General features: G+C 36.6%; 2 protein-coding genes across 5 annotated transcripts in view; one reads left to right on the top strand and one right to left on the bottom strand.

The window, feature by feature from the left end:
- The window catches only part of PLAA (phospholipase A2 activating protein), a 112,196-nt gene extending 94,353 nt beyond the window's left edge, over nucleotides 1-17,843 (bottom strand). For 2 of the 3 annotated variants that reach the window (XM_074200237.1, XM_074200238.1), the window contains exons 1-6: nucleotides 17,389-17,843; nucleotides 11,608-11,801; nucleotides 9,293-9,393; nucleotides 9,036-9,156; nucleotides 5,703-5,870; nucleotides 4,640-4,775 (exon numbers count right to left, since the gene is read on the bottom strand). In XM_074200237.1, the coding sequence (XP_074056338.1) occupies nucleotides 4,640-4,775; nucleotides 5,703-5,870; nucleotides 9,036-9,156; nucleotides 9,293-9,393; nucleotides 11,608-11,801; nucleotides 17,389-17,537 (869 nt within the window). In that variant the 5' untranslated portion in view covers nucleotides 17,538-17,843. Of the gene's footprint in view, nucleotides 1-4,639; nucleotides 4,776-5,702; nucleotides 5,871-9,035; nucleotides 9,157-9,292; nucleotides 9,394-11,607; nucleotides 11,802-14,800; nucleotides 15,436-17,388 lie in introns of those variants that run through there. The other variant, XM_074200239.1, reaches the window with a different exon arrangement.
- IFT74 (intraflagellar transport 74) overlaps nucleotides 17,495-24,336 on the top strand; it is a 174,147-nt gene continuing 167,305 nt past the window's right edge. Inside the window, exon 1 of one of the 2 annotated variants that reach the window (XM_074200242.1) lies at nucleotides 17,495-17,513. The gene's annotated coding sequence lies outside the window, so the exon portion shown is untranslated. Of the gene's footprint in view, nucleotides 17,514-17,658; nucleotides 17,751-24,336 lie in introns of those variants that run through there. The other variant, XM_074200241.1, reaches the window with a different exon arrangement.

Here is a 24,336-nt window from a genome sequence, read left to right as displayed (position 1 = left end):
TGAGCATAGACAGTTATAACTGTGATAAGGAAAATCAAAACACACACATACAGTCAAAATCTCCTAACAACCAAAGTCTCCAAAAATGTGAATTGATCTCTGGCCAGGGAAAAGCTCAAAAAAGCATTTTTAACAATCAAAAAAAATGACAAGAGAAATGAGAGTGATGTAGGAAAATCATGAAAATCAAGTCAGCAGCTTGGTGAAGGAGGCACAAACAAAATACTGAAGAAAATAACATCTTAAAAATCAAACAGGGTCAAATAGAAAGAAAAACATAAAAAAAATCAATGAGAAGGACTTAAAAAGTAGAATTGACCAAACGGAAAAGACAATACAAAAGCTCAATAAAGAAAATAATTTCTTAAAAAAAATACAGAACTGAGCAAAGGGCAGCTAACTTTGTGAAAAATTAAGAAACAATGTGAAATATTTCACTGGAAAACAACTGACCTGGAAAGTATATCAAAGAGAGATAATTTCAAAATTATTAGACTACCTGAAAGCTACAATCAAAAAAAAAAAAGCCTAGACACTTTAGCTTTCAAGAAATAATCAAAGAAAACTGCCCTGATATTTCTAGTACCAGAGGGTAAAATAAAATGGGAAGAATCCACCAATTACCTCTTAAAAGAGATCCCAGGGGTGGCTAGGTGGCAACAGTGGATAGAGCACTGGCCCTGGAATCAAGAGTACCCAAGTTCAAATCTACCTCAGGACACTTATTACCTAGCTGTGTGGCCTTGGGCAAACCACTTAACCCCATTTGCCTTGTAAAAATCTTAAAAAAAAAAAAAAAAAGAGATCCCAAAATGAAAACTCCCAGGAGAATATTATAGCCAAATTTCAGCATTCTAAGGTCAAGAAGAAAATATTGCAAGTAGTCAGAAAGAAACAATTCAATTATTCTGGAACCACAGTCAGGATAACACAAAATTTAGCAGTTTTTTATATTGAAGGTTCACAGAGGCTTGGAATGACATTCTGAAAGACCAGAAGAACTTGAATTACAACCAAGAATCAACTGCCCTGAAAAACTGAGCATACTCTTTAAGGGGAAATGATGGACCTTCAATGAAAAAAGGGGAATTTCAAAATTTTTCTTTTTAAAAAAAATTTATTTAAAGCAATGGGGTTGAGTGAATTTTCCCAATAAAGCCTTCTTAGAGTTAATATCCCTAGTGAAGTCTTCTTAGGGTTAAGAAATATTAAGAAAAACAAACCATTATTCTCAGATTATTCTTAGAATAAATACCTTGCATTCCAAATTAGACTTGTAATGCCACCTGTTTTCTCTATAAGGATATTTTTACTAACTGGGGGGATAGGAGACTGTTCCTAGAACTTTATGATAAAGCTATTTTTACTAGACTTAGACATTACTTCAATAAGATAGTTATAATTCTCATCTGGATGATGAGGTAATATTTAATGAAAACCTTTCATTCTTTTCTTTGTTGCTAGGATAGATTTTCAAGAGTAGAACATAATTGACAGAGAGAGAAGATAGGGAGGAGGAGGGGATAACGTTAGGCCATGTAATTTTGCTTGACTGTCGATTCAGGGCACCTCCTTGATCTTCACTACCTTTGTGAGACATGGAATGTGCCCTTCTCTTGCGAAAATCAAATAAAAACTTTCGTTTGATCAGACAAATTCCTGAAGATTTTCTTTAGTGTATTTTTATCACACACAAGGGTTAAGTGACTTGCCCAAAGTCACACAGCTAAGCAATTAAGTGTCTGAGGCTGGATTTGAACTAAGGTCCTTCTGACTTCCAGGGTCAGTGCTCTATACACTGCACCTTAGCTGCCCCTCAGATTTTCTTGATGAAAAAGACCAGAGCTGAATAGAAAATTTGATTTTTATTATGAGATTCAAGTAAAACATAAAACGATAAATAATAAAGGCAAATCATAAGGCACCTAATAATGTTGAAGTGTAAATGGGAATTTATCTTCCTAAATGGGAAGATAATATTGATAATTGATAAGAACTTTCTCATTTATTAGAGTAGTTAGAAAGGAACACATAGATAGATAGATAGATAGATAGATAGATAGATAGATAGATTAAGATAAAATAAAGGTGGGAATAGGATGGAGTTAAGTAATAATAACCGAGGAAAAAATATTGAAACAAGTTTCTCTGATAAAAATCTCATTTCTCAAACAAAGAAAATTAAGTCAAATTTATAAAAATTAAAAGCCATTCCCTTATTGATAGATGATCAAAAGATATAAACAATTTTCAGATAAGGTTTTCAATGCTATTTATGAACATATTTTAAAAATATGCTATTGTTTGTAGAAATGCAAATTAGAATAATTCTGAGATAGTACTTTTAAAGTTTTGGGGTTTTTTGTTTTTTGCAGGGCAATGGGGTTAAGTGGCTTGCCCAAATCCACACAGCTAGGTAATTATTAAGTGTCTGAGGATGGATTTGAACTCAGGCACTCCTGACTCCAGGGCCGGTGCTCTATCCACTGCGCCACCTACCGGCCCCCAATAGTACGTATTTCTATTGGATTGACTAGTAGGACAATAAGGGAAAATGACAAATGTTGGAGGGTATGTAGGAAAAAATGAAACATTAATGCACTTTTAAAATGATTCAACCATTCTGCAAAGTAATTTGGAACTATATCCAAATGGCTCTAAAAGCATGCATACCCTTTGAACCTAGCAACATTACTATAAGTTCTGTATTCCAGAAGAGATGGAAAAATGGGAAGGAAAAATTTATAAGGTGATTTATAGCAGCTCTCTTCTGGTGGTAAGGAATTGGAAATGGAGGGGATGTCCATCGGTTAGAAAATGCTTGAAGAAATTATGGTATATGATTATGATGGAATAAAATTGGGAAAGATTGACATGAGCAGATGCCTTAGGACATGTAGTGAGTAGGATGACCAACTGTGAATGACTTAGCTTTTCTCAGCATTGCTGACTCAAGACAACTCTGAAGGACTTATAATAAAAAAAAAAATGCTACCCATCGATCCCCAGAGAGAGCTGATGGTGTCTGAATAAAGATTTGTTTTACTTAATTTTTTTAGAGCCTTTTTTCTGTGTGTGTGTGGGGAGGGGTCTTCTTTCATAACGTGTGACTATTATGGAAATTTTCTGCATGACTACACATTTTGAACCTATATCAAATAACTTTCTCAATGAAAGGGTGAGGTGTGAAGAGAGAGAATTCAGAACACAAAGTTTTAAAAAATAATGTTAAACTTGTTTTTACATATAACTGAGGAAAATAAAAAGGGAAAAAAGTCTAGGTTTTTGTAAGGCAAACAGGGTTAAGTGGCTTGCCCAAGGCCACACAGCTAGGTAATTATTAATTGTCTGAGACTGGATTTGAACCCAGGTACTCCTGACTCCAGGGCCGGTGCTTTATCCACTACACCACCTAGCCGCCCCTTGTAAACTCATCTTTTACCCAAAATCTGCCTCCTTCCCTGATTTTGCTATTTCTTTTAATAGCATTGTCTTTCCTACAATAATTCAATCTCTAAACTTTTTTTACTCCTCTTTCTTCATAGTCAATGTCCGAGTTCTTATTTGCTCTATTCCTGTAGCTATAATCAGTAGAAAAGGATTCTAAAGTTTATTTTCTTCATCTGTAAAATAAAGGAGTTATCTCCAACATGGGGCTTGGAGATTCAGTGGAGATTAACAGTTCAAGAAGTCTATTAGACTTCTATCAAAGTTTCAAAGTTTACAATATTTCATTTGCATTTTATTTATCCAAATGTGCTTCCCAATACTCCCTAATTGCAGGTATACCTAACTCATGGAACTCTCCAAGCCCATTCATGCAGTCACATTAATGTAACCCAAAAATGAAAGAATGTATGAGTGCATGCACCAACACTGAAATATCACAAAATTAATGTATAACCAACAAGGCCTCTGACAAGTTAGGTAATGTGGCCCAGGAAAGGCAAAAGGTTGGACACCCATGCTTTAATATATAATTTCTACTTCAGTCATACCTGTCCATGTGGCACAGCAGATAGTACACTGGACTTGGGAGTCAGGAGGACAGGAGTTCAACTCAGACTCATTTACCACTTACTAGTGTCATTTAACCCTAACTACCTCACATCCAGGGCCATCTCCAGTTGTCTGATTCATATTTGGCCAATGGACACTGATGGCTCTGGAGGAGGAAGTGAGGCTGGTGACTTAGCACAGCACCCCCTCACTCAAATCCAATTCATATGCTTCTCATGGCATCACCTTCCTGATATTGTGGTCGTCTTCAAAAATGAAGGACAAACATTATTACCCATATACATCACTTTCTTTCCCAACTTATCCCAAATTCTGTTTACACCAGAAATGCACCTTATCTTTCATGTCTATAAACTCAAGTTTAGTGATCTCAATCTTTTAAAATGCCTTTTGCATCATATGTATTGCATAATTCATTTTTTAAGAGTATGTTATGTCAATATACTACACACAGTAAGAGAATTCTCTTCTCACTAATTTTCAGGTATACTTCCATTACCCTAATTCAAGGGTAAATTATTATTAGAGCAAGACTCATGTTTTATTATATTCCCACAATACATAATGCTAGTCTAGGCAAACAATAAATGCTTAATACTTTAAACTGATATTTGAATACCTCGCACCAACCACAATGTCACCATTTTCTAGGACACAGCAGCACCAAATAGACTGAGCCGGAAGTCTGATTGTTTGGGCACATTCTCCTTGCTTCCAGATTCTCAGAGATCTATCTTCTGCTGTTGTCACAAAATCTAAAATTAATTTAGGAACAATTAGCTATAATAATGAAAGTGAATGACAAAGTAAATTTATAATAATTTTTATACTCTTCCAATTAGACTAGGTTTCTTCCCATGGTGGGGTCTGGTGTACAGATGGATACCACATGGACATTACAATGTGTGTGTAAAGGTGGCCCCTGAATTCCAAAGTGATTCTATCAATCACTCTGTTTATTCTACCTAACCTACTCAGGATTGGCACAACCAGAAGTGTCTAGGTTATGCCTCTATAAAAGCCCTAGCATTCTTTGTCCTTCTGAATATAAAAATCAATTCTAGCATTAACTAGTTTTGGCCTCTGAAACAAGCCAAAAGTTCTGGGTAAAGCAGCTCTCTTATGAACACATACAACCATAAGACCAGAACCAGTAACTGAAATTCAAGAGAGAGAGGAGAAAGTCAGAGTCAATCTAATTTTCATATTATTTTAAAAATATTTTCAACTTACTCAATCCTTTGTCTATCAGTTCAGTTTGTATACTGCCAATAAACCCCATAGTTAGATCAACTTAGTACGTCTCTGTTCTGTTCCTTGAAATCTCAAACCAGAATGGCAAAAATGCATACTTCAATTTCTTTCCCAAGTATAATGAAAATGTATTATGCCTCTTCATTTCACAGTCCATATTTTCAGCTATTTCATTAGAAAACCATAGAACACACCAATAAATAAATCATGTAATTTCTTTCTGGGATCTAAGATCTTTTAATCTGATATTTAATCATTAGCTTGTATTGAGACATATATAGAACACATACCTTTCTCTTTCTCAAGATAAAATATTAAGTAGGATATGAAGTTACTAAAATGTCAAATAACACATTAATAGGCTTTTTAAAATAGCTATTTTATGAAAAATGTCCATTAGTACTTTTAAGTAACATCAAGAATCTTACCTTTACAATTTGGGAAAACAGATATACTATAAATATAATTTGTATGCCCATAAAATACTTCAAGACACTCGCCAGTGATTTGCCATCTTCTAATACTAGCATCATTTGCACAGGAAAGAAATTCTGTTTCATTTAGAATTGCTATACCTCTTACACAATCTTCATGACCTACATAAGGAAAAAAATTAACAATGTCAGTAGTTTGATGACTATATTATTACATAGCATTTATGTAATACATTATAGTAACAACTGATCTAGAGAAAAAAGATTTTAATCTGTGAAAAATGAAGGAATCAGTTTGTAGTTTTAACAATCCATTACCTTAAATGAATTTCATGTAAAGTATACATGCATTCTTTCAATATTCCATCACATTTTCCACCTAAAAATTCTGAAAAATCTTTTGTTAAAGCACATCAGATTTTTTAAAAAATCTGATTTTTTTAAACATATCAGATTTTTTAAAAAGACTAAGTTGTTCTGAGCATTATATGCAATACAACAAATTAATTTATGTACATGAAACTGACTTTATGCAGGCAACTGCCATCCATAAATAAACTGATAAAGAATTCATAAGTACCTTCAATGTGATTGGTACTGTGCTAGATGCTGAGTATACAAATATTAAATGATACAATTCCTATTCAATAAGAACTGTTCTAATGGGCAAGGCAACAAGGACATATCTAAAGAGAACAAATGCAACCAGATACAAAGTAGTTAAATATGAGGTAGTTTGAGAAGGAAATCAGTGGTATACCTCAAATTACCAATTTTGGAAAACATATAAGCTGTGTCACCTGGCAAATAATGGCTTATGATGGATTCTTTAGAGCACATTTATAGGAGACTCAAGTACATTCTACATTGAATTTTCTCTTGTCAAGGCTCTTCAACAAAACTGTTTTCTTCCAGAATTAACAGTCTAAAGTATTTCTTTTTAATGTGGAATATGAAAGGTCATTAATTTGTCCTATTTTCCCCCCCAGCTTTTTTTGTTTTTTAAGTTTTTCCAAGGCAAATGAGGTTAAGTGGCTTGCCCAAGGCCACACAGCTAGGTAATAAGTGTCTGAGGCAGATTTGAACTCAGGTACTCCTGATTCCAGGGCCAGTGCTCTCTATCCACTGCACCACCTAGCCCCCCTTCCCCCAGCTTTTAATGAAAAAATATAAGGAGCTTCTCCTAATGCTACTTGAGACAATTGTTAACTCTGAAAAATGAATTAATCCAAGGAGTATAGATAGAAAATCTTTTTTGCTTTTATTTTATCTATAATTATGTAAAATCTGTGAAAACAGATAAGAATCCATTCATTTTTAGGAATTTTCTAATAATTAAAAGATTTAAAATTCTACCTTCAAGAACCACATTAAAAATAAATCCTGGAGCTTAATGAAAAAAAGTGCAAAAGAAGGTAGCTTAGTCCTACCTGATCTAAAATTATATTATAAAGCATCAGTCATCAAAACTGTTTGGTATTGGCTAAGAAATAGAGTGGTGGACCAGTGGAATAGACTAGGTGTAAAAGCAGGAGACAATTATAGTGATCTGCTGTTTGATAAACCCAAAGAGTCCGGCCATTGGGATAAAAACTCCCTGCTTTGATAAAAATTGCTGGGATAATTGGAAGTTAGTATGGAAGAAATTTAGATTAGACCAACACCTCACACCCTTTAACAAGATAAGATCCAAATGGTTACAGGACACAGACATAAAAAACAATACTACAAGAAAATTAGAAGATTGAGGACTACTCTACCTGTCAGATCTATGGAAAGGGGAGCAGTTTATGACTAAGGAAGAGTTGGAGAACATCACCAAAAACCAATTAGATGATTTTGATAACATTAAATTAAAAAGCTTTTGCACAGATAAAACCAATGTAACCAAGATCAAAAGAAAAGTAGTAAATTGGGAAACAATCTTTACAACTAATGATTCCAACAAAGGACTCATTTCTAAAATATACAGAGAACTGAGTCATATTTTTAAAACAAAAAGCCATTCTCCAATTGACAAATAGTCAAAGGATATGCAAAGGCAATTTACAGATGAGGAGATCAAAGTAATCCATGGCCATATGAAAAAGTGCTCTGAATCATTAATTATTAGAGAAATGCAAATTAAAGCTTCTCTGAGGTACCACCTCACACCTCTCAGATTGGCCAATATGACCAGGAAGGATAATGATCATTGTTGGAAGGATTGTGGGAAATCTGGGACATTATTACACTGTTGGTGGAGCTGTGAACTCATCCAACCCTTCTGGAGAGCTATTTGGAACTATGCCCAAAGGGCAACAGAAATGTGCATACCCTTTGACCCAGCAATATCACTACTGGGTCAATACCCTGAAGAGATGAAGAAAAAGGGTAAAAACATTACTTGTACAAAAATATTTATAGCAGCCCTGTTTGTGGGGACAAAGAATTGGAAATCCAGTAAATGTCCTTCACTTGGGGAATGGCTTAGCAAACTGTGGTATATGTATGTCAAGGAACACTACTGTTCTATTAGAAACCAGGAGGGACGGGATTTCAGGGAAGCCTGGAGGGGTTTGCATGAACTGATGCTGAGTGAGATGAGCAGAACCAGAAAAACACTGTACACCCTAACAGCAACATGGGAGTGATGTTCAACCTTGAAGGACTTGCTCATTCCATCAGTGCAACAACTGGGAACAATTTGGGGCTGTCTGCAAAGGAGAGTGCCATCTGTATCCAGATAAGGAGTGGAGTTTGAACAAAGTGCAAAGACTATTCCCTGTAATTTAGGAAAAAACAGATACTTATTGTCTGATCTTGTTACCTCTTAGACTTCTCTTCTTTAAGGATATGATTTCTCTCTCATCCCACCCAATTTGGATCAAGGTACAACATGGAAACAAAGTAAAGACTGACAGAGTGCCTTCCGTGGCAGGGAATTGTGAAACTCAGATAATATCTTTAATAAAAATAAGTTTAAAAAAAATAAAATAAATCCTGTACTACCAGATAGATAAGATGAATTTAAATAGCAAGGAATTTTGAATTTTCTCCATGATTCATCTAACAGTGATCAGGTTATGCCCTCTTCCAACCTAACTACATAAACAAAATAGTCAGTGTAATACAGTTCATAAACAGACCCAGATAAAGTGACTTACTTTGCTTAATAAAGTAAAATCCATAAAAGTGACAAAAGCCAGATTCAGACTCAGTTATTTTCATTCCAAATCTGGTACTATTTTAACTATTCTATGCCATCTACTTAGTATCCTCACTAGTTAGGTATATCTACTTAATCTTCAAAGTGCAATAAACTAAAGCAAATTTGTTTCCTCTTACCAGAGAATGTTCTTTCACACCTTCCAGCTTTCCAAAGTTTAATAGTTTTGTCTGCTGATCCAGTCAACATTAAACCTTGTTCTGGTAAAATCTTCACTGCCCATACAGCTGCTGTATGACCCTGTGAATAAGAGTGGAATCAATTTAAGGGGCAAAAGAATGATCACACAATTAAGGGGTCAAAGAATGATCATATAACAGTTAAACAAGATATTAAATTATTTATTATCTTGACAATTCACACAGAATTACTATACCTGTAAGGTCATCATGCATTTGTCATTGAGCCAGACTTTGGCTGTGGTGTCCCATGAGCCACTAAGTAATGTTCCAAATTTTCCAGATGAAAGGCTACAAACTGGGAAGAAAAAAAATTCAGTCAATAGTTTTACATATTTCTCTGTCTTCCCGTCTGATTTTATATTTTAAAAAGAAAAAAATTCAGCATTCAATATGGCTACTTGTAGAACCTGAGTTTTTCATTTGAAAAAGAACTTTGCAGGAAACATGTCCAGTGATTTTAAATTTATCATTTAAGCAAATACATCTAGTCTTATTCAATTCTTTAAGCTAAACCTCCTAGAAGGTAAAGGGATCCAATCATCTGTCCTCAAATTAATCCTGCTTTTCACAGCACAGTAACAAAACCCATCAAATATATAAATCATTTTTTTTGCTAGAAAAGAGGCTATTATGGGAAAAAATGAAACCCCTCTCTCTGCAATTATATATACCATATATTTAAAAAACAAACCAATTTTTTCAATGAATTTGCAGAAGTTCAATGAAAGAAATTTAAAGTCCTCTAACAATTCAGATTATTTTAAAGATTAAAAAAATTACTAAATTCTTTAGATTTGCATATACTGGCATATTTTAATTTTTTTGAATTTAATAAATCCTAAAAACCAAAAAAAAGAGATAAGGACTGAATTAACAGGAAACAGAAAATATCAAGGATAATGACAAATAATACCATTTAAAAATAGATTTTCCAGTAATCAAAATTAATGCTTATTTGAGTATATCCATTCAAAGGATAATAGAAAATTATCACTTAAGAAAAAGAAAGCTGTTGGGTTAAAAAACTAATATATCTGTATTAGTGTGTGTATAAACACACACTAAAATACATATATTTTACTAAATACGTATATTTACTATATTTGATTTTTCCTACAAAACTGCTAATGATATTTATTTCTCCAACTCTATTTCTCAAAAAAGAAACATTCACCTGTGTGAATCATGATACATAACATTACAGGTCCTCTTTATAATTATTATATATTTAGGCACATATATATGTTTAGAAGATTGCCAAAAAATATCACTAACAGTAGCCAGCATTTATATAGTAGTTTAAGATTTACAAAGTAATTTACAACTATTGCCTTAATTTATACTGAGAGGCAGATGCTATTTTTATCTTAATTTTGATGTTTTTCTGAACTTTGTCCTTTGTTCTTGAAAAAGACCATGACATCAGGGGAGGTGAGGCCATGACAAGCACATGAATTGAATTTAAGTGAGTGGGGAGCTGTACTAAGTCATCAGCTATACTTTCTCCTACAGAGCCGTCTGGGTCCAGTGGCCAGATAGGAACCAGGTTGACTGGAGATGGCCCTGAATGCAAGGCAATCAGGATAAGTGACTTGCCTAAGGTCCCACAGCTAGTAAGTGTAGAATGTCTGAGGTCAAATTCGAACTTCTATCGTCCTAATAAGGCCAGTGCTCTATCCACTGTGCCACCTAGTTGCCCATATCTTAATTCTACAAATGAAGAACTGAGGCACAAAAGGAATAAGTGGTTTATGTCTGCTATCATACAACTAACAAGTGACTAAGTCCAAATCTGAACTGAGGTCTTCCTGACTCTAGGTTTACCTAGCACTCCATTCACTAAACCACAAAAAATTGCTGTCTTTGTGGCCTTAGGTCATAAACAAACTATGCTTCTACCAAGTTTTAAGAACAAATATCCAAATTATCTTCTTGTGACTTAAAATTCAAACATTTCTACTTTAATATCTGAAAGATTCTTAAAAACTAAGAAAGGGAGATATGTTATCATGACTTCAAGTGAAGTGAAGAGAATACTAGATTTAAAATTAGAATCCCTGGTTTATAACTTGATTTCTGCTATTTTTACTAATTTGTATATCCTTGGCAAAGCCACAAACTTTGGGGTTCTCAGTTTCCTTTAAAATGTGGCATTATATACTAGATGATTTCTAAGGACCCTTCCAGATCTAAATTGTGATCTTTTATAAAATTTGACAAAGTAACCAAGTATATTTTAATGCTATTTCAAGTATAATTACATATAAGAAACCAGGGTGCACAGTTTTATACCAATTAGCTATTAATGAATAAAATGCTGAAATTAGCACAGCAATAAAACAAAATGGAAATATTTTAAAATACTTTATGAAAACTATAATCATTGTAACAGTGATCAAAGCAAAATCAAAAATATGACTCTTAATGACCAGAAAATATGTGTTTTATGCAATATGGAGAGGATAAAACTTTAAAGTGAAAAAAAAAAAAAAACAAGAAAAATACCTACCTGTGTTTTTGTGACCTTTCAGAATATAAAGTGGTGCTGAACTATCCAGTGTAAATATGCAAATATTGTGGTCATTTCCACCAGTGGCTATTAGTCCCCGAGGATAGATGTCACTTGATGGTATGATACACACACAAGAAACAAAATTGGAGTGGCCACTCATACAGTGCATTTCAGTAAAACCCCTGTTAGGACTGAAAAGATATACTAATCAATATATTGTATATTTTCATTTCTATAGATGTAACCTAAGATATAACAAACTATCAAAGAGAGAAAAGTCATGACATATTTTTTCATGAAGTTGAACTTAAGTATTAATTATTCAAATAATACTATTAAATCACCTAGAATGAAATATAAGCTTTATTTCTTAATGCAATTATATTACCCCATTGAATTAAAAACAAAAGGCTACTGTAGAACCTACTACAAATAAATGTTACTATTACAGCAGTAGAAATATTTTTAACAATTATCAATTAGAGAGAAAATTAGAAAGAGAGAAAATAAATTTTATATTAATACCTTATCTATGAATCTTCATTTCACTTTTCAGCAACTGTTACCGTGAAAGTCAGAGTTCTGGTTCAAGTGAAATGATTACTGTAATTACAATAATTTGATCTTCTATAAAAATCTCAACAGTGACAGTAACAATGCTAATGTATGATAAACATAGCTCTGGATTTGAATATTGCTTTAATAAATGACATGTCTATCACTCTATTAATTACCGAAGATAGTCTAATACAGGGACATCAAGCCCACAATTTAGCAGTAGACATAAAAATGGAATTTTCAATCTGTTCTACAATAGTTCTACTGCTTCACTCTACTGCTTCATATAATCAAAACAACCAATTAGAGCTTATCAAACATACAAGATACTTTGGTAAGGATAGAAGATGGGCATATGAGAAAAAATTATCAAAAAATACATGCTGGTAAATGGTATGTCCTAAGTGGTGTAGTATACAGCTCAGAGAAGGGAGAGACCACTTGTGGTCGGGGTTGTCAGAAGTTTCTGTTTCTGGAGAGAGGCAGATTAGGGTTGAGTAAGAAGCTTATGATTTTTGACAGAAGTGGGAAGGGGGGAAAATAGGATGATGAGTACAGTAAACTATAACATACAAGTAAAGGTCCTAAATTCTTGGGAAAACACACCTGTGCTAACCCTGAATTTCAAAAGCCAGTTCTAGATTATATAATGGGGGAGGGGCCAAGGAATTTGAAGCAAGAGTAAGACTCAAGATTTATGTGGCAGTTAGTAGACACTCCCAAAAGGTCATTAATAATCCCTTCAAGGTTATTGGGTCTTAGATGTTCACTCCAAAGTAACCCTGAAACCCAAGGTTGAACTTAGAACTGATCCAATTTCCTGGGATACAACAAGACTAGGGTTAAACCCAAAACCCCAAAAAAGTAGTAAGCACAATGCCTAATAGTAGACACTATATAAATGCTTATTCCCTTCCTTTTCTCCACATATAACAAGACTAATTCACTACTTAGAACTGTAGGGTAAAGCTGCCAAAATAACCATCCTAGTACACAAAACTATTATTTTCTAAATCTAAAAATCCACTTAATATGACTGCTGTCCACAAGATAACATACAAATTCCTTAGTTGATAACTTGAAGCCCAACAGAATTCCAATTTATCTTTTCAGCTTTATTCCACCATTACTCCCTTTGATCTGCTCTAACTTTAGGTCCAAGTTAGCTACTATAAATTGACCCCCTAATTTCATCCTTCAATCTCCTGATTCCATACATTCCCAGCAAACACCTGTTTATACCAGGCACTGTAAATACATCCAGTCTCTAGAATGCACTCCCTCTTCTACATCCACTTTGTTCAATGCTTATCTATGGTGGCCCTACCTACATGAAAACTTCCCCTTACCTTCTTCAGCTGAAAATGTTATCTTCCTCTTCAAACTTTCCAGTACTACATTATCCAGACTTCCCTTTTGGAGAATTCACTTTCTAACTTGTATATTTATTTGATACTCCCTAGAAGTATGTGAGTTTCCAAAAGGACCTAAAATATATAGGCCTTATCTGAGACTTAAAAGCCAAATTGTGGTAGAATGCCTCTGATCTGAACTTTAGACATTTTCCTTATCCTGACAAACATTAATCCTGTCACTTTCTGGAAGCTACTATACCCCAGCTTTATATTCCCATTTTGAGTCAGCAGGGACCCTCAAGGGTCCAAAATCTAAAATTAAACATGACTTCTTTAGAACAAACATCCAGCTCCTCTCCCACAAAACCATGACTTTTTTTTTAGCAGCTTCATGAAGCTGCCCTGGTGTGAAACTAATCCAGGCACATCAAAGATAGAACCAAGTGAAGTAACTAAGAGCTCCCCAAAACTGAGTAGGACTGGACCCACCACATAAAGTAGATCCTAGTGGCTGATACGGTTGTAATCTTCTATCTCTGTCCCTAGGTGGTTTGCTTTAAGTCTTAAATCACCTCTTCGACAGAAAAATAAAAAGTCTCTGCCTTTATTAAATACTAGAAAATTTGAGTCTTTCTTGAAACTCTGCTCTAAGTACCAGGACAGCTATTAAGACCCCCCCCCCCCCAGACCTTGAGGTCAGGATCATATAATTTTACATCTCTATTCCCTGGAATGAGTCAATTGAGCAAATAGTTCAATTTAACTTCATGGTGTAGCAAGCAACCTACATCCTGTTAAGGAAAATCCTGAGATACAACTTTGAAATGATATCAGTCTTGATTAAACATTTATTTGTAATACTGAAATCAGAATTTTAGATGTATTTCAGGAGAATTAGAAAATAGTATTCCCTCAGGGAGGATAGGTGGCTCAGTGGATAGAGCACTGGCCCTGGAGTCAGGAGTACTTAGAGTTCAAATCCGCCCTCAGACACCTAGCTGTGTGGCATTGGGCAAGCCACTTAATCCCAATGCCTTGCAAAAACTAAAAAAGAAAAAATAGTATTCCCTCAAAGAATAAAAAGCAATCAAAGATGACCTGAGACCTAAGCCAAATAATCTGAAAAACATGTATAAACAAATAGTTATCAGTATTTCTCCAGCAATTTTTGTCAACAATAATAGAACTACCACATCTAGCCATTTCAATACTTGACATATTATACCAGGAAATGGAAATGGCAATTAAAAAGATGTAGTTGGGAAGTACAGCCATACCTTGTCTAGTACATAGAGAAGAAATCCATGCTCAAGTTGATAATTTTGAAGGTCCTCAGGGATCAATTTTGAACATCTCAAAGGAATTCAAGATCATGGTAAATAAAAGTTAATATCACATAAAGTTCCTTTGAAGATATTAGAGATGGGAGCCTGGAGCAGAGAAGACTTGGAAGGACATAATAACTGTCTTCAAGTATCTGAAGGACTGACACATGGAAAATGGATTAGATTTATTCTGCTTGGTCCCAAGTATCAAATAAGGAGTGATGGGTGGAAACTACAAAGAAGAAAATTTATGCTTGAAATAAGAAAAAAAATTCTTAATCATTAGAGCTATCCAAAAATGTAATGGGATACTGAAGGTAGTAGGGGGTACCTCACAAACAGCAATGGATGTTTAGCCACTTAATGGGAATGTTGTAGAAGAAATCTTTTTTTTTTTAAAGAATGGATTAAAATAGAGATTCCATTCAAAAACTCCATAACTCTACTAAAAGAATGGAGTGGAAAAAAACCCATAAGATATTGTTATTAAAAAAAGATACAAATGAGCAAACATCAGCAAATCTCAACCTATGCTTCTCGTCTATATATAATCTTTTAGAGAATAGTGTTTACATGAATCAAAGTGTATCCTTGATAGAAATATGAAAAAAGGCAAGTTTTTATAAATTTCAAAGGAAATCACACCTTCAGTTCACTACTAAGAAAATGTTAACAAAAATAATAGAATAAATTTGACTCAATTGAGCAAGCATTAAATACACCCTTAACTGTCTAATAAGATACAAAAGTTAAGATTATTCTTTGATTTCTTGACTACTGCAGCCATAGAGAAAACTGATTCAAGAATTATCAAGCAAATCATAAAACAGAAGACATATGCTAGCCAAAGATCGGTGGTATGACAGGAGTCCATATTAAAGAGATTGTCTATAGATAGTAAGTTCTCTGGATACTCCTAATTGCAGATAACACTGTCCTGATTCCATCAAATTCCTAATTCCAACAGATTCTCAGTGAGATCCAGTTACTCCAAAGAGATTGGCATAACAACCTAGGCAGGAGAAACAAGGAGGATGAAGAACATGCATTGCTTGGCTTTAAAATGTAACTGTTAAGGTGGATTAATAAGTAATGTGTGTGTATATACCCACATGTGTGTGTATATACACCCACAGATACTCATCTATCCTAGACAGGTCTTGCAAATGAAAATTGAACCCAGAGTTAAAAAGCAACAAATGAGATCTTCTGGTGTGTATTTAGGATACTGCTGTCAATGACCCCAAGATGTTCTCTATAAAAGCCACATTTTAGAACATATGGAAAGACACATAGTTGGCATAAGTAGACTAAAACATACTTCAATGATAAACTGTAAGAAAGAAGTAATGTGGGGGGGGGGAGAGAGACACCATTCAGGAAATAATCAGAAAAGAGACAATGACTTGAAGAATAGTGTTGTGAACAAATAAATGGAGAGCCTGAGTACTATATTAGAATTCAATAAATGCTTTAAAAACAAACAAAAAAAAAAAAAAGGCAGAGAATGAATGGGAACTCCTTTTTTTGAAATATTTACAAACAAAAAAAAAATTAGGGAGCAGAAATGCGTTCTGGTAGGAAATGATAGATTTCCATTTATACCAGCACAAAGAGTATCTACAGTGAACATATCTCCAATATGCTGAACCATTATTGTATATAGATAGATAGACAGATAGCATTCAATATACTGACTACACTCCATAAATCTGCAGTATAACAAAAGCATAGCTGTAGTCTCCTCCAATAGAAAGAAAACCCATTTATGAGTAGGTACCATTTCATTCTTTTTACTTGTATCCCTGAGGCATTGTGCCTGGGACATAATAAGCCTTTAATAAATTCTTGTTCTACTATTTATAAAGATGCCTACATCTGAGCAGCACAATCTATGAGCAAGAATTACTACTACCCTGAAAACATCAATATTTCTGAGAAACTTCAAGACAAAATTTCACAAGAGCATATGAGTTTTTATAAAAACTTTTACACAAAAAAATATCAAATTGTCCACCCTCCCATGAGCCTAGATCCAGACCCACAAAAATTCTTACTGCTGTATGCTTCGAAATTAAGACTTGTCGGAATGCCTTTGAAGTACAAAATATCTAAAAACTTCATCCTAGTAGTAAATTTCTATTTAACGATAATGATCACCTAAAGTTTTTTGAGCCACTGACCCTAATGTTAGGCTACTGAAGTATGACACATATATACAAAAAATAAAAGTGACCATGTACACTAGTGACTTTAGAGGCAGGGATTCCGAAATTCTTTGCCAACAGCTGTGAACAATTGCTTTCGCCGGTCAGTAACTCAGGGAAGGATGCTGGCCTAAGCGGTCTGGGCGGGAGGAGGCAGCAGCAATGCGAGGCTTTGTACTGGGGGGTCTTGGGCACGGATGCCCCCTCCTCCCGTTGGCATAGCACAGTTAAACCTCTCGGGTGACATTTCTGCAGGAATTCCCGGCTAGGGAGGCGGCAAGGGCCGAGGGAGGGCTCGGGCGGGCCCCTCTCCGTCTCACAGGCCGTGCTCACCTGTTCGGGGCCCACAGGCGGGTGGTGCGATCGCGAGACACGGACACGAAGGCCCCGGGCGGGTAGAGGCCGGCTACCACGCCCCGCACGTCCAGCTCGTGGCCCAGGAGCGAGCAACTCAGCCGGTACCTGCCCCCGCCGCTCGCCATGGCCCCGAATCCGCCGGCAGCACGGGGATGAAGGCAGGGGAGAAGGGAAGTGCGCCTGAGGAGCGGGGGGATCCCGGGAAACGGACCCCGTGGCTATCCGGGAAACTTCCCCAAAAGGCGGCCGGGAAAGCGGGCGGCCGGAGCCCAACCCCGCCAAGCGGCCGAGCGGCAGCTCCAGAGAGCGAGAGCGGGGCGGCGGGGCGGGAAACAGGGGTGAGGAGACCCGGGCGCGCGGCTGGGGGAGGGGGCGGGAGACTGACACAGCAACACCGCCCCGCACGCCGGAAAGGCGTCATCGGCCGCCGCCGGGCGTGACGCAGAAAGGAAGGGCCGCCGGCGAGGGGCCTAGCCTCCTTCCTTCTCCTCTCCTCCGAGGAAACTGAGTAGGAATGATAGCGCTGCAGTCGAAAGACTCGCGAGCCCTCACTCACATCCACTTCAGCATGTAACCCCGAGACACAGGCGGGACCACAAGCCCCGCGGAGCTAGGCGCCAGCCCGGGCTGTGGGGGCGGGGCGGGGCAAAGGCCCACCTCTAAAGAGCGATTCCCGGAAGCAGAGCCCGCGCGTTGTGCCTTGGGAGTTGTAGTTTTGTGTAAACACCTTATCCAGCTTGCCCTCTTTGCTTCTCTCTCAAAACCTCTACCCTTCCTTTCATATATATATATATATATGTAATATATATAATATACTCAATATGTATTATATACATAATATATTACATACATAATATGTACACACATATATACATGTATGTGTGTATACATATACCTATACATATGCATATACATATACATACACATACACATACACATACACATACACATACACATATATGTATGCGCAATCTTTTTTTTCCCTTGCAAGTCTCAAGATCCAGGTTGATGAAATGACATTTCCGTAACACTCCATAAACTTGCATTCCAAGACTAGGCATAGAGTGGGTTATTTTTGTGACTGTTGGCTTATTAGACATTTGGAACTGGATGTCCCTTAGACATCTTAAACTTCACATGTCTTAAACAGAATTCATTATGACCGTCCCAAACTCTCTTCCTTTCTCAATTCATTATGACCCTCTCAAACCTTTCCTTCTAAATTTTCTTATTACTGTTGAAGCCAACACCATCCTTCCAGTCACCCAGTTTCTCAACCTAGGGTCATTCACGACCAGCTCACCACCCCTATTTTATTATTTGCCAATTTCTGTAAGTTTTGCCTTCTCAGCACCTTTCAACATTGTCTCATATCTGGACTATGGCAGTAGCCTTTTGTTTGGTCTCTCTGTCTAGTCTCTACCTATTCCTATCTGGTCTTGATGCAGAGAAAATGTAGACCGAGGGGGTGTTGAAATCAACTGGAGACAAACTTTGTAAATCTTCTGTTTGCATTGTTAAAGGAATCTTCCTTCTTCTTTTATCCTCTAATTTAGGCCACACCGGAGGGCCTGACCTTCAGCCTGATTTGGATTGCATTGCCTTCTGGTGAGGCAGCCAAGGAGCTTAGGTATTCAGGTGGTGACCTGGGAATTGTCCAAGTCCCACAATAGAGACTTTTGCCTATTGGGGAGAGGTCTCTTTGGATGTGCTTCCCAGCACCAAAAGGCAGTGCAATCCAAATCAGGCTGAAGGTCAGGCCCTCCAGTGTGGGATAGGTAACAACTAAGAAGATCAGTAAAGGCTTTCCAGGATCCCTAACTTTCTTCAAAGTTCACTTCAGTGCCAGTTTTCCTATTACAGTGCCATTGTCCTAGTCTTTACTCAGTGTGACACTTTTTTGTGATGTTTTTCTTTTTGGCTTCAAAGGATCTTTTCTTATGGTCTAGGGCAGAGATTCTTAATCTGGGATCCATAGATCCCCAAGATAGACTCAAAGGAGCCCATGAACTTGGATGAGGGGGAAAAAAGACAAATTTTTGGTTAAATGCCCATTATGAAAAAGGGGGGAAAGGAAGTTGTCAAGGACTCGATGTGTAACTATTTCACCGGTCTCCCATCCTATCTTCCAGTAACCTTTTTAACACACAAGTTCCTCACAAGTGCCTTTAATTTTGAGATCCTTCTTCCCAGGGACTTTCTGGGTACAGAGGGAGAATGCACCATAACTTAAGAAGATTTGTTTCTATAATATTTGAACTTGTTAAACATCCTTAGTAAATATATTTTCTAAGCAGTAATTCATTCTGGCCACTAACAAATGGGAAGCACACCAGAGTGTTAATGTGAGAAGGCAACCCTTCATAGTTTTCTTCTAAAAATCCCTAATCATAATCAGCTGCCCTCTGGGACTTTAGGTGGTAATGTAAGTGAGATTTAGAGATGTAGCCCTAGAGGGAGAGCTACACTTGGAACAATTTTTTTAAAAAGATGAACAATACTTAGTTCAGTAGAATCAACATAGCCAAGTTTGACAGTATATGAGACATTCTACACCTGTTGTCTGGAAAAAATGGAAAGTTCATTTTCTCACTTATTCTTTAAGGTCAAGTTTGTTCATTATACATAACATTCTTTTAATTTTTTAATAGTCACATTATTACATAATAGTCACAATATATGTCAAGCAATCATTGTGTATATCATTAACAGATTGTTTTTTACTGAGAAGGTCTCTAATCTGGTCATGAGAGAGCAGATTGGAGATGGAGTGCCAGTAAACAGGTTATCTCATTAATTTCATTGCAAGGAACCAGTTTACAAATCATGTGATAACTCCTTCCTTGGAACTTCACCTTGCTCTAGTTTAGCCAGATGATCACATACATGATCATATAGGGAAAGGGAGAAGGAAGGTGAATCCCAGAAGAATCAGTTTTGTGGAGTGATCTTCCCTGTGGAACAGTACAAGAAATATGGTCTTCAAGTGCTGTTGGAATGGTGTGAAATTAATGGCTTTAGTTCGGATTCCCACCTACACTAAGACACACTCCAGAAGGGGAAAAACATGAAGTTGTTTATTAATATGCCAATGGAAGCTTGCAACAACAATAACTAATGATTCCTAAAAGGATTATAAGTGTAACAAATGCAATTAAGATAATAAAAGAGATAAGAAATGTTATCAGAGATGATCAAAAGAAACAAAGTTTTACCAATCAGACAATCAAACAAGGTGGATCAGGGGAAGCTCCAACTCAATGAAAGCAAACCTCAGGCTAGGGAACCCTGAATTTCAACAGCCAACCTTTCATAGGCCCCATCAGAAGGGTCCCAAGAAGAGCATCTTCTCCATGGGTGAGATTCCTAAAGAGATCTGAGCAGGCTTGAGTAATTATAGAATTCTAAACAAAGAAGGCATGGTGCCAAATATCTATGTGACTCTGGATTCAGAAGATCCATCCTGAAACTGGCCAAGTTTCAGGAGGGATGTTTCTTCTCTAGATAATTAGGGAAAGGGGGTTTCTTTTACAGGACTGGCCAAGTTCCCAGTAAACATTCCCCTCCTTATCTGGGATGGCTAGGTTTCCAATTAAACAGGTGTTTTTTTACTACAAGTTCACCATGCCCCTGACATATTACTATTCTTTTCAGGTTATATTAGGGACATCGAAGAACTTCATGAATTAGTCATTAAAATGTCTAAGTTGATTATATAGTCTTGGGAGAATATTATTATTTTTGCTTGGGCTCAGTACTGTTATTTTACCAGTTCACTTCACTTAACAAGTAAAAGAATGTAAGACTTATCAAGATTAAAAACAATTACTATTGCTTCTTTGTTTTCACTGTTTCCCAGGACCAGTCTCTGCCTGTGAAAAGAATCTCTAGAAATAAATTATTAGTATTAAATGCATTAAATGCATCATATTGATTGTGTGGGATAACAACCACAGAAATCAAGATTTCTGAGGCAGAGAGCAGAAAAGGTCTTTATTTCCTCATGAGGAGAGGACACAACCCCTGATGTAAAATAGCATCAGCCAGGGAGTGTCAATAATAGAAGCTCACAGATCTTCTTTTATTATAATAATAATAACAATAACATTAACAATAATAATAACCCTATATCTAGATTCTGTCTTATCCCACCACTGCCTGTTAAGACAAGCTCACAATCTTTTTACAAATACTACCCAACTGGCACAAAGCAATTCAATACTCATTGTCTTAATTATTCATAACTAATCTCTATCCTGTGGGGAAATTATAGTTTTTGATTACTTATTACTATAATTATTCAATCTATACCCTATTAAAAGTGATGTTTTATAAAACCTCATTTTGCATTTCTTCTCACCATCTGATATCTGGAGATATCAAAGAGCCAATCCAGTTCTTCTTGAAATTACCTCACTTTGTTCAAATCCCGCCTCAGACACTAGCTAGCTGTGTGGCCTTGGGCAAGCCACTTAACCCCAATGCCTTGCAAAAACCTAAAAAAAAAAAATTACCTCATTTCCAAGAATTGCAGATACTATGGAAACCAGACAGTTTTTCCTTCTAATGAAGATAAGGTGAAACAAGAGTGTATTCATGAGGAAATCTTACTGAAAGTCTCACAGTTGTATATGAGTGTTTTTTATGAGGAAACTTCACTGAAGGCCATCTCTCACATTCATCAGTATAAGTCATAACTAAATCAATATAAAAATCATAACTCTTTGACATTTCCTCCTTTCTTAACATTCACAGGGTGTTAAAGGCAAAGCTCAAGATTCAATAGGTGGGGAATTTTCCATTCTCCAGAAATGAACTATCATAATGTTGGAAATAGAGTAAGGAGGATCCTACTTAGGCCATGTCCCAGGTCATCCTCATAAACTTTTCTAAGCACATATCTACCTTAGCAGTCCTCAGACTGCTTGCACATGCCATTTTCTATTATTGGGTTTATGACAAATCAGACAGATATCCTGGTAATCAAACTCAGGAATTTTATCCTTAAATAGCAAATATTATCTTTAAATAGCAAAACATTATCACTAACTATAACTTAAATACTGTATTTAGTCATTGGGGGGGGGAAGCTTCCCCCTCCCCCCACCAATATTTTAGAGCAAACTATAGCTGAATGAATAGCATCATAGGGAGGGATAAATTCTTAGAGAGTACTGTAAGTCCATTTGGACTAATAAGAGCTGATCCATAGTTTCATGGTCTTATTCTTTCCTTTTGAAACCTTTCCTGGTTTGTGGTTTTGACTGCTTGGTCAACCAAGGCATTTTCATAAGCATGAATGCAATATTTTCAGTTCTACCCTGGAATTTTATCTGGGGAAGCAATTAACTGTTGGAAACCTCTTTCTGATTTTTAATGGACTGTTCTGAAAAGGTAAGGAAGCCCCAGTGTTTCCAAAATTGTGAGCCACCCCAGGAAGATGTTAATTCTTTTTGCTCTTCCATGTTCTTTCCAGGGAGGTACACGTTGACAATGAAATCGACACCTGCATTGCCAGAGGTAGCTCAGTATTTAGGAGACTCCAAAAGAGCTTGTGGGAGAGAAGAGGTATTTGACTGACTAGCAAACTGAAGGTCCACAAAGCCAATGTGTTGACCTCATTGCTATAGGCCTGTGAAACCTGGACAGTCTACCAGCACCATGTCAGGAAACTGAATCGTTTCTGTTTAAATTGTCTTAGGAAGATTCTGAAGATCACCTGGCAGGAGAAGATCCCAGATACTGAGGTCCTATCTCAAGCTTAACTGTCAAACATTCAAATGTTAGTCCAGAGAGCCCAACTACAATGAACTGGTCACATTGTTAGAATACAAACATACACTTGAGAAAAAAATGACTGTTTTATGAAGAACTCACACAGGACAAGAGCTAACAAGGGGATCAGAAGAAGCAATACAAGGACACCCTAAAGGTGTGTTTTAAGAACTTTAGAATTGATTATGCAGCATCAGAGAGAAGCTGGCCTGGGACCATGCAGCATGGCATGCCCTCATCAGAGAGGGTGCTATACTCTATGAGCGAGGCAGAAAAGGAAACATGAGATAACATAAGTTTAGAGTAAACACTGCAAGTGTTCACATGGTCTATTTGTGTCTGACCTGTGATAGAGCATTCTAAACTCATTGGTCTGATCAACCATAACAGGATACACTGTAATTTATCTCTAACATAGTGATGTCATTTTAGTCTTCTTCAATAATGAAGAACAAGAACCAAGCAGCCTAATTCACAAGCCCTGGTCATTGCCTCAAGTTCAGTTTGTTGTGATGAATGGGTATCTGTTGCAGTGGTGATGATCTAACCAGCCCCGATGTCTCCTTCATTTCTGATGGCAGGATCCATCAAAGTACCCAGTAAAAGTTTGCTCCTTCTAAAGGCATTTCCTTCAAATCCTCTGGCAGAAAAGCAATATATATTCCAGATATATTACCCACTCATGATCTAAAGTCTCACTTTTCACCTTAGCTAGATGGTTATCAGAAGTGAGTGTGTTTACCAACTACATTATCTCCTTTCTCTGAGGCAAATAAATTTTTAGCATCCTGAAACCACAATCCTGAGAAAACTTGGTTTAGAGCCAGGTGGTCAGAGAATGTTAGTAACAAAAGATTCAAAGAAGGAGTCGCCTCCTGGATCAAAAGGAATGACCTGTTTAGGGACCTCTGGGACCAGAACAGAAGAGTGGTTCTGAGATATGGTCTACGGTGTTTTTATTAGCAGTCCCCACACCTGAGATACCAAGGGAGGGGGAATGTGGAAGGCAGAAGGGTTTAAAACTGAGAATGTGACACAGTTGTTAACTAGAGCAGACACTTCTTGCTCTGTGTGAGCAAGGAGACATCTTCAACAAAAGGAAGGAAATGTGCATTTATTGAGCACCCACTTGTGCCAGATACTGTGCTA

Source organism: Macrotis lagotis, chromosome X (assembly GCF_037893015.1).
Source record: "Macrotis lagotis isolate mMagLag1 chromosome X, bilby.v1.9.chrom.fasta, whole genome shotgun sequence".
NCBI classification, from domain to species: domain Eukaryota; kingdom Metazoa; phylum Chordata; class Mammalia; order Peramelemorphia; family Peramelidae; genus Macrotis; species Macrotis lagotis.
This window is presented reverse-complemented; position numbering and strand designations above follow the sequence as displayed.